General features: G+C 46.5%; 4 protein-coding genes across 4 annotated transcripts; 2 read left to right on the forward strand and 2 right to left on the reverse strand.

Moving 5' to 3' along the window:
- Positions 1-733: 733 nt before the first annotated feature.
- Positions 734-2,239, forward strand: GLAREA_10228 (SPX-containing protein; the record flags this gene model as incomplete). The annotated part of the gene is made up of 5 exons (XM_008080278.1): positions 734-785; positions 840-1,040; positions 1,093-1,207; positions 1,256-1,337; positions 1,394-2,239. 5 exons carry the CDS (start codon positions 734-736, stop codon positions 2,237-2,239), a joined length of 1,296 nt encoding a protein of 431 aa, XP_008078469.1.
- A 590-nt stretch (positions 2,240-2,829) lies between these two features.
- On the reverse strand, positions 2,830-3,822 carry GLAREA_10229 (NAD(P)-binding Rossmann-fold containing protein; the record flags this gene model as incomplete). The annotated part of the gene is made up of 3 exons (XM_008080279.1): positions 2,830-3,259; positions 3,313-3,751; positions 3,801-3,822. The coding sequence occupies 3 exons, from the start codon at positions 3,820-3,822 to the stop codon at positions 2,830-2,832; spliced, it is 891 nt and encodes a 296-aa protein (XP_008078470.1).
- A 2,036-nt stretch (positions 3,823-5,858) lies between these two features.
- GLAREA_10230 (uncharacterized protein) lies at positions 5,859-6,274 on the forward strand (the record flags this gene model as incomplete). Its single annotated transcript, XM_008080280.1, has 2 exons — positions 5,859-6,164; positions 6,215-6,274. 2 exons carry the CDS (start codon positions 5,859-5,861, stop codon positions 6,272-6,274), a joined length of 366 nt encoding a protein of 121 aa, XP_008078471.1.
- A 496-nt stretch (positions 6,275-6,770) lies between these two features.
- GLAREA_10231 (uncharacterized protein) lies at positions 6,771-9,149 on the reverse strand (the record flags this gene model as incomplete). The annotated part of the gene is made up of 4 exons (XM_008080281.1): positions 6,771-6,807; positions 6,990-7,992; positions 8,039-8,962; positions 9,035-9,149. The coding sequence occupies 4 exons, from the start codon at positions 9,147-9,149 to the stop codon at positions 6,771-6,773; spliced, it is 2,079 nt and encodes a 692-aa protein (XP_008078472.1).
- Between the last annotated feature and the right edge of the window lie 1,860 nt (positions 9,150-11,009).

Genomic DNA, 11,009 nt, shown 5'->3' on the forward strand with positions numbered 1-11,009 from the left:
CTTCCAAGTCTTTTCCCTCCATCTTTGCTTTGTTCTTAACAACCTCTCCTTTCTTCTTTCAACCTCTTCTCCTTTCAAATTCTTCTCCTCTTGCTCGACACAACATCAACATTGCCTCTTCAATTCCTCCCTTCTAAAGCTCTGTCGCCCATACAATTACCGCTTCCCAGTTTCCAAGCTCCCCTTCCTTATCAGCTTCTATTGCCCAGGGTGCGATAGAGACGCACCGGCTATCCGCGCCCTCGCGACTTCGCAAGCCACCGCCCACCAATAGCGACGTTGGCAGTTTCCCTGCATCGTCAAACTCAGTTTTCTTGCTGTCCGCTCCCACAGCGGGCGTGCAAAACTCTCCAGGGTCCTGAGTCCATTTCGAGAGGGGGTGGGGTGTTCCTGAAGAACCTGGAAACAGATTAAAACCAAGACCGGACCTGCAAGCAAGTCCCTGTTCCTGTTCACTGCGGAGTTCAATTCTCTCTACCGAACGTCATTCTTTCACTGCCATCTTTGCTGCTTGGGCACTGGAGACGACCCATTTCGACGCAGACGCAGACGCGATTCACTCTTTTCAAATACCCAAACGACGCGGAGGCTCGAAAGTCAACAGTCATCTACCTAGACACCGATATCCGGCATCCACAATCACTTATTCAGCTTTTACCCGCAACAAAACCGGGAGACTTTCCTGCTCGACGCTCCTTTGCGCCAAAGGCTTCGCATTGAGTCTGGTCAAGGAATGAAGTACGGCCAGAACCTCCAAGCGCGATCAGTGCCACAGTGGGCGCCATGTGAGTTGTAACGTCGAGATACTTATTGTGCAACGGGATCTAATACCGCGGTAGATAATGTAGATTATGACGCTCTGAAACATTTGATCAAAACAAATACGACGAGGGATGCCGGACAAGCTGTTGCCATCCCCGGTCAAGTCGATACTGCGTTACAGCGATTTGAAGCTCAATTCTTCAACGAACTTTCCAATCAGCATGATCGCGTGGGACTCTTTGTGAGGAGCAAAGCAGACGAGATAGATCGCAGACTTCGTAAGCCACCCATACATAGGACGCGACGGGACAATTGACTAAACCATGGTAGAATCCTCAAAGAAATCCCTCCTCCGATTGCTCGAACGATGTACCAGCCGCAATGGCAAGCCATTGTCGCAGAAAAGGCGAGAGAAGTTTGCGCGATATGATGATCGAATCGAGAAGTAGGTGCCATTCCTGCAAGCAGTCGGGCAGATGTTGACATATGACAGGTGCGGGGAAGAAATACGGCTACTGCGACGATTCGTAAAGGAGCAAAAGGTTGCGTTCTACAAGATTCTCAAGAAGTACAAGGTATGCTTGGGTTACACGAGGTGTGGGGGCACAAAAAAACTGATCTCGATTCTCAGAAATGGACGGGTTCTAGAGCAGTCGAAGAACGTTTCAATTATGAGATCCTAGCAAGCCCGAAGAGTTTCTCTAGGACCGATTTCGATACGCTACATGCTCAATATGTCGAGCTCATTTCTAGCATACGAGCATCTACGCCCGACTCAAGTGGGCCCATCACACCAAGCAGCGGATCGAGACGACCAAGTACGCAAAATGCTCTGCATGAGCCCCCGCAAGTGTACTGGAACGAATATGATCATGGCAGTGAAGCGGATGACGAACCATATATGATTTCGGTGAACGCGGATGAGGAATCATCGTTCCCTGGCGCAAAGGCTTTCGGATATGTGATGTCAAAGGCTTTTGTCCCAGTTGGAATGATGAGGCATTGGCTAAGTCCTGGACCTGCCCCTAACGAGCGACGCGCCTTATTAGGCAATAATTACTTTGACCACACCGATGTTGAAGACGAAGCATATGCATCGTCGAGCGAATTCCCGAGTGGCTATGTAACACACTATGCCACATTTCCAAGCGTGGAGGATCAGAGAATTAGCCGACATCAGGAGACCCTGCTGCTCCAGGCCTGCATTGCTTCGTTTGGAGCTGCGTTCATACTTCTTCTTATTGCCAGCATATTGGTGGCTACCGGACGACACAAGCTCCTCCTTGAAGTTGATGCTGGTGTTATCACAGGAGTTGTAGCGAGCCTCTTCTTTGCACTGATGGGATTTGCGTGCATGCTTTACCGTACGGACAAGCTCAGTTGGTTTCACCGATTGTTTGTGCTGGTTACTTTCCTTGGAGTTTGTACATTGGATGGGATGCTACTGGTAATAGTAGCAGAAAATACGGCGCTATGAGATACCACCTGGCTACCCATCAAGAGGGTATGAAATTTTGGAACGAAATAATTAGACACGTTGCATCCTGGTACGCTACGATAGCCTCTGAAGAAGAGGCTTGTTTGGGGCTTGGGACGATTATATATGTATATGGTTATCGTTTACATTGGCAGCGTTTCTTGGGGTTCTTGGAGCGGGCGCCATTGGGTTTGGGAAACGGGCCTCGAATTTTCGTTTTGACGAATAATGCCTATAGATTGTATATATTGGGGGAGTCTGGTATACCAGTTGGGTTTGTTAAGCCTTATTAGAGGCAACATTCAAACGATCAAATCGAAACAGTCCATAATACCTATGACTTGTTCATACACCATTTCTCCTTTAGTCTCGCTCAGATATGATTGCCAAGTTGCCAAAATCGACCACTTTCCATTTGGTGAGCGTTTGATACGGGATAATTCATCAAAGGTTAACAGTTTGACTACCCTCTCATCATGCATGCTCTCACTATCATAGGCATCTTAGACTCTTAACATTGTCGAAGTAACATGTCTATTTTTATTCCATTAAGATATGATCATCTCATCGCTTAGTTAAATTCCCATCCCTTACGACCCAACGATCACACCACCATTAGGATGCAAGCTCTGCCCGCTAATAAAACTACTATCCTTGCTCGCCAAAAACACAAAGCACGTCGCCACCTCTGCAGGCTGTCCGGGTCTCCCCATTGGACTCGTGAACTCGCTCTGTGCCTTCTCGTTCATGGTTGCCGGGATCAGCGGCGTCCAGATTGGACCTGGGCATACCGCGTTAACACGGATACCATTGCCAATCTGCTGGTTTGAGAGACCGCGGGTGAAGGCTACGATTGCGCCCTTGGTGGAGGTGTAGTCGAGGAGGTCGGGTCGGCCGATGTAGTGGTTGACAGAGGCGCAGGTTATGATTGTGGAGCCGGGCTTCATGTGTGGGAGGGTGTATTTGGAGAGGTAGAAGAAGGGGTGGATGTTTGTGTTGAAGGTCTTGAGCCATTGGTCCCTGAATTATGTCAGTCATTTCACCATGTTGCTTTCGGTAAGAAGAAAACATACTCGCTAAGATCAGCAATGGTCTCTTGCATCATCTGGAATCCGTGGTTGAGGACTAGGATATCAATCTTTCCCATAGCCTTCAACGACTTCTCTACCACATCCTTGCAGTTCTTCGCTTCCCGTAGGTCGGTTGAGATAAGATCTAACTTTCCGCCCTTCTGCTCGACGAGTTTCTTTGTCTCCTGTGCGTCCTTCTCTTCCTCGGGCATGTAGACGATTGTGCTGTCTGCACCTTCCATGGCGTAAAGGATTGCTACGGCACGACCGATTCCGGAATCACCACCAGTGATCAGAGCCTTCTTTCCCTTGAGCTTGCCGGCTGCAAGGTATGGCTGGTATCCTCCATCGTCGGTTGGGAGCTGGTCGTTTACTGGATCTGGGCCCTCCATCTTGTGTTGCTTTCCAGGAGCCTCCTGGTGGCTGACTGGGACCTCATGGCCTGTTGATGTTAGAATAAGTCAATGATAATTTTTGTAGGAAATGCTTACCAGATTCGTATTGAGATGACATGTTGAGAGATTTGTATGTGAAGTAGTTAGATAGAGATTATGATGACTCTTGGGTATCGTGAGTAGTATTCAAGTTGTTTAAATGGCAGGAAATAAAATTCTCAACCAATTTACACACCACTTCATCTGATATAACTTTTCTCGAGGAGACGCCAAGCTAGCATGCAAGAGCAAACGTCAGGGCCAAAGACAGTACGGACCTCAGCTCCGGAAAGGTTCTAGGTCATTGAAACACTGCCCAATTGGCCAATTGTAGATTATGGAGGGGCTAATGAGGGGTGTTTTCTCGATGTCGATGGGAATGTGAGATGGGCAATGATGTATTGCATTCTGATGTCGTACTTTACGTCACTGCTAACTACTGCGTCGAATCGTGTGTGCTGATGGCATACTTCAGGAAGGACGTGCATATTTTCACGTAGTATGTTAATATTGAGTTTGATGTAATATATAAACCATCAAATCCCATGAAGTAGTTAGGATGTTTTTTGTTTGTTGTTTTGAACGAGAGAAGGTAAGGAGAGATTCTGCGTACTTCATGAGATTCCGAACCCCTCCCCCCACTTCCAGATATTCCCCTCGCTTAATCAGGAGGGTCTTATCTGATATCTCTTTTCGTGTACAAGTAATAAGCTTTGGGATTATTTGGACTCAGAGGTATTATAGACACCCCATAGTTTATACTTCAAAGTAGGTTTAGGAATTTGTTGTACTCAATGTACAAAATTCGGGGTCTTTCCCTAATAAATGGACTTAACTCCAAATTATGTACCATGCTGAGAGCAACTACTCATTGCTACACTATGAAAGATCGTCTTTCTCTCTTATCGAGATTGACATGCAAGCTTATCATCATGCTCTCCCAAAGACTCATATATGGTGATATTATATCCCCATTACGTTGTTTCAACTCCAGAGTAGCTGAGAAGGCCTATTTGTTCTCACGTGACACATCAGAAATTGAACTAATTATCCGATCTCAAGTGTACCTAAGAATACCTTTAGAGCCCCAGCTTTATGGTTAACACAACACTGAACCCAATTGCATGTATGCTCAACATTAAGCTCACATTTCCAACTTAAGAACATCAAAGGATTCAATGACGTATCGCTGTCCCAGCCTCCCGTGACCGTTTTGTAAGCGATCACGACGCGATCCTCTGACATTTCAGTGGGTGAATTGCCGCCGGTCCGAGATCATGCAGAACAATTCAGGGTCCTTTACGAGACATCAGCCACAGCCTTATGAGCGAAAGAAGGTGTTGTGCCACGAGCCGAGCGTCATTGCCAAGCCAACAACCGCGTCCAAACCTGCTTGCCAACGGCTCCCCTGACACTCGCGAACAAGTGTCGACCCTGAATTGTGTGGTTTTGACAGGTCTCACGCAAGAGTAAGCACCTTCATTGGTGCTGGAGAGATGTTGAGGTCACTATCAACCGTGACGTCCCGGCACCACGTTCCACAACCTCGTGGTCTTGGTCGAATAGACCCTGGACAGCCTGCACAAACCTGCACAATGCTTCAAATCCAAGCAATAAGTCCAGGCCCTGCCGTCATTTGTACTCGGAAAGATCTACAATCTCCCCATAATTGCAATATCCCAAGTCTTCTAATCCAGGTTTTTGCACACACCCTCCAGCCAAATTAATATTCCCCGAATCACAGCACGGGAAAACCAAGATATCTCATACCCTCAATATCCTCAAACCTGCTAGACCCTCATTTGAGGACGTCTATAAAGTTAGCTTGCCATGAACCTCTCTAATCTCCCATCCAAACAACAACACGATCAGATACTCCTACACTATCTACCACCACGCACACTATCAGACTTCATAGCTACCTACAAAAACTGTCCCTCATCACCCTCAACACCATCAACACTCTACTTCTCCCGTTCCCGAGCCACCTCCCGAACCGGATCCCCATACACAAGAGCCTCCTCCACAACCACAAGCCTAAACACCATCTCGCTATCCTCCAAAACAATCCTACCCTTACCCTCCAAACCTCTCACAACAAGAAAATCATCCACCATGCCTCTCAGACACACAAACAACCGTATGGTCGAGACCAGAACCACCAAGCCAACACTGATGACCCGTCTTCGAGGCCGCAACGCAAACTCGCGTACCGTCAAGACAACCACCAAGATTGAGCCAGCACGTAACCATCATACTACCGCCACCCGTACGCACCACACTACCCATACCCACACCCGAACGACTAGAAGTTCCGCTCAACCAGTTGTGCACCATAAGAGACATGCCAGTATTGGCGATAAAGTCAGTGGTGCGATGATGAAGTTGAGGGGATCTTTAACCAGAAGACCTGGCCTCAAGGTATGATTCAATGACTCAAATCGAGCTTTCATCAAGCTAATATCATACAGGCTGCAGGTACTCGACGCATGCATGGAACTGATGGCCGTGGAAGCCACCGTACCTATTAAGCGTTGAACTTTCGCATCTAGGACAGGGGGGATGTATTGATATTGGTTTTTGTAATATTATGTTCACGAGATACCCGAATGACGATTATGAAGTGTAAATAGCGGGTTTTTGATGTATTGTTAATTTAGCGAATTATTAGCTACTAGTCATAATGTGACCTAATTCCTCATAGCGACTATGTGTACTCCTTAATATCCTTTAATGATATTATAAAGTAATGCAATCTCAACCCACGGTGCGTGTTCAAAAAGGAACTCTGGACACATTGGAGTAATGCCAAGCCGGAAAGCAAAAAGCGACCCTCATGCAAAGCGCGTACAGAGTGATGAAAAGCAAGAAACGGAAGAAAATTCAACAAAGTGTGAACACGCCAAGGAATCCGACCAACCACCAACGAATAGGCAACGCATACCCTCTTAATTAGTCGAGACCCGTAAAACGACTCCCCCTGACTCCTAATAATCATACATAACCATACAAGTCGAATTTTGCATACTAGGCTTTGATACGTCCGATGTGGTATACGGGATCACTAGCGACAAGCGTCAGCACATCTACCTTGAAAGTTCATACAAAACGTGTTAAAGATAACACCTCCGGCCTTCATGACCAAGGAACGGTGGGGGTTTATATAGTTCCATGCGTGACAGAACATCCCAAAAAGGTTCAGTACGAGCTTGGCCACCGAAATATGAGTCGAAGAGTTGTACTTACTTTGTTTGTAATTCATCAATGTCCATATCACTGTAGTTCTCCATGTCAAATCCCGACTTGGAATGACGTTCAGATAATCGGCTGTCTCTCCTGGCGTTAAAAGTAATGTTGTTCAATGAGAATCTCTGTTTCGACGTCCTCGCTAAGTTTGGCATTGAGTTGTGGACTCTGCTGAACTCGAGTTTCGGGGGCACTTCTGGCATTTTATCTGAATGCTTTGAATCTCTATCTGCGATTGATATATTAGGGTCGCGGGGAGCAAGAACGTAGGATGGTGGTAATTGTTCTGCTCTCAATGCGTCTTCGCCATGTTTTCTATCACGAGTAAAGTAGTCTGCAAGATGCTGTTCCATCGTCTCTAATTCAAGCTTGCTTGGAGACGGATGCTTCTTCCCTCGCGTGTGGACGGGGAAGCCTTCCTGGTAACCAAGTTTAGATGCCCTTCGTGGGGTTCCTCTCGTTGCTCGCTCAGGTGTGAAATCTTCGGTTTCAGTAATTTCAACAACTGGCTCGACGTCAACATCCATTCGAGACCCTGGTGAGGTAGTGGAACTGTCAGGGTCAAACAGTGAGAGAGAGTCAGCCGGTACACTCTTTAGCGTCTTTTTGCCATTCTCGAAAGCTGGCTCCAGGCGCATGCGGGGGGTTGATTGCGCCGCTGGGCTCGACGAAAACAAGGTGTCGAAGTCAGAGTCGTATGCTAGTGTTGATGGAATGCATTTCCTTATCCCTGGCAGAGTACTGATGCTTCTCGGAAGCCTCGGGAGGCTGGGGCTTCCGCTTCCAGTATGTTCTGAAGATATCTCCTCTAACAATTTGTGCTCAAAACTGGATGGGCTTCTTCTTGTGCCATCAGAAGACGGTGAATCACGAAAAGGGTCTTTATCACCTTTGTCTTTGGATTGCCGACTTCCTAGCGACTTGCCATCGGTTGCAACCGGTTTGCGTCTTATTTTTCCATTGCCAGTCATTTTTGTAATCTTAGATTTTTCGAAATTATTGCCTGTCAAGGATTAGCCAGGTCTAGGATTGAATTCGTAAGAACCAACCTTCATTTATTCTCATCTGGGCAGGAGATATCAGCTCCGGTACTACTTCTGCGGCATTGTTCACGGAGGGATCCAGAAGTCGATCATCTCGGACAGGATCGTGTGGCCTCTTGCCGTTCCGTGATTGCATTTGATGGTTGAAAACAGTCTTGACTCGTACCAGGACCCGATTGTCCTTTATCCGTCGCTTTTTCGAAGGCACCATAGGTCCCTGATAAAGAGCACTTTCGGAGCTAGATCCCTTCAATGCTTGGGTCGCTTGGAGCATCTTGGCAATCTTTCCGTTGATATCTTGCGCGTTGACAGAGCTCGACGTAGCTTCTGACTGGTTCACGGGTGCAGAGACGTTCATGACCATGGGCGTACTAAAGCTCTTTGAGAGCTTGTTTTTGGAAGATGACCCACGTACATGGCCACCGTTAGGCTTTTGCGGGCTCGTAATGTTGCTCTTGGATCGACTGGACTTTCGCTTGGATGATCGACGCGGGATCGCTGGAGCTGAACCTTTCCTGTTGTGGGAGTATTCGGTTTTCGCGGGTGGAGTAGGAGGTACATCCATACTGAAGCGTGTGAGGTTCGAGTTGCCTGCAGCCGTGACTACAGGTGAAGTTCTCATTGCCCAAGCGTCGTCACCATTGAAAATAAAAGCAGGTAGCTGTGGCAAATCTTTATTGTTGTTCCTGTTGTGTCTCGTATCGGAATTGTCGTCTTCGATTGTACGAGGCGTTGAGATGCCAGAGTTGCCGAGTGTGAGACCAATCTGTGATAGGCGTCTTCCAGGATCGATTTTGGGTTGCTCAAGGGTTGTGTCGTTCAGTAAGGCATCCGCCATTTCTTCAACACTATCTTCATATTCTTCACTGGGTGGGACCAATTGTTCTCGGCTTCTGCCCTCGTAAAAAGCAGCTAGTGTCACTGTCGAGCCTATCCAGACCACATGTCAGTTGAATTATAACGATATAGTGTAGATGAAATTGAACGGCGCATGATACTAACTTTGAAAACCCGACCTTTCCTGAACTTTCTCTTTCTTGTGCTTGCCCGAGCTTGAATCTCGGAAAGCAGAGAACGACTCGAGAAGAGATCTTCTCTTCCTCCCAGGCTTCTCCATCTCGAGTCCCAATCCCCACAACAAAGGCAGATTGTACGTCGAGGCTGTAAGCTGAGGTAGATTCGAGTATTTTATTTTGGAAAGATCCAGGTGTTGGTGAAGTTGCTATAAAGAAAAAATTCTTGGCGTACTAAAAATGTATGATTTGAAGGTGAATACCAGTACGGAAAGTTTTGCTCAAGCGCGAGCCCGCCAGTTCGGTAACTAAAAATCCGGCAAGGCAGGAACTGCTGTATGAGGTGACTCCCCTAAGGGGGGTCCCGTAACTTCATACGGCCCGAGGTGATTTCTCATGGTCATCAGATCAGGCAGGAACGAGTGCTCGAGTTCACCATTCGTGAAAACCCACCATAGAAGCAAGTGCCATGTAATTCCAACAAGTGATCTGAGTCATCTGAGTCATCTGAGTCTTCTGAGCCTTCTGAGGTTGTTCAAACTATATCGTCATAAGCCAATCGCATGTTTCAAACCTTGAAGGACTTTACATTTTCGTTTCTGTACCTAACTTATTTTTGACTGTGAGGTCATATCACATTGAATGACCTGGGCGAAAGCTGAAGCATCCTTAGGGATCAATAAACACTGCATCTAATGAACTCTTTGGTTGAGTTTGGGGGTTAAGGTTGGTTTTGGATGAGCTGGCATGGAACATCAGGTTGACCGAAAGAAGGATCTACAAAATTGTGATTCTGTAAATAAGCATCTACCTCTCTTGAACTGCTCGTGTTGTAAATTGAAGAAATACAAATACACAGTCTCTATATTACAATGAAGCTTAGCTATTACCTTACATACATGAAAGAAAATGGCCCAGGATGGTGCGATGAATCTACCGTATTGCCGTGACGACAACCGGTCAAGTGTCGATGTCAATCAAAAGATCATGACGATTGGTCTTGATAGCGATTTTCATATTGTCAGGAAAGCCCGATGTCAGATTCTCGGCCTCGACATTGTTGGTTTCACGGGCGGTTCGGTGGAAAAGACGTGATTGTAGAGTTCACTTTTCGCTGAACAACAACCAATGTCAAATCCTCAAAGTAAATGCTAGGCCGTTGGAATATATGGGTATCTGTACGAAGAAGTTAACCAAAAGCCTGAACGAGGGACTCGCAATTACTGGCCAGTATGAACTGACCTAAATCGGTCGTCTTACATGCAAAGACAAGTTATTACATTTTGGTATTTATCCTGTAAACGAGCTCGTTCAGTAAGATGAGGATGTATAGATCGGACACCATGCGCGTTGTAGGATTGAAGTGGTTTGGTTGTAGCTAGCTTGATAAATGACTCGGTAGCTACCTATTGTGAGTTCATTCGTAGATCGGTGAACTGTATTATACTGTATACATTTACCACGGCCATACTAGTCCGGAACCATCCAAAACGAGGTAAAAGAGTTATCTGTTCAAGAGAACGCCTTTTTTGCTAGATATAATTGTGAGGAGAACCGACGCAATAAAAGTGCCCTCGGATGTCGTTGTGGTATAAGTGGGTACCCAGATTCATCGCTATAATTGAGGGGTCATGATTGGTTCGGCATCCAGATTGTGGATACTCTGAATTCTGGCTGTCGCAATCGTCACATGAAATATTGTATCGACAGGGAGACGTCTTGGAAATCTTGAATGGCCACATGTTACAATTGCTTACTTTCCTATAAAATATTGTTGACCAATCAAAGTTGGCTGATTAACTCCTCGATTCACAACCCGTTCGGATATCTCTCGGGCCGCATATTAAGTTACTGCCCGCCACTTTTTGTCGAGAGGAGTAGGCACTTTGCTTACCGCAACAACATCCTCTCATTCTCTTGCCTGACGGTGTCCTCTATTTCTCATATCTTTTACAATTACAAAG

Source organism: Glarea lozoyensis (assembly GCF_000409485.1).
Source record: "Glarea lozoyensis ATCC 20868 chromosome Unknown GLAREA13, whole genome shotgun sequence".
In the NCBI taxonomy this organism is placed as follows: Eukaryota; Fungi; Ascomycota; class Leotiomycetes; order Helotiales; family Helotiaceae; genus Glarea; species Glarea lozoyensis.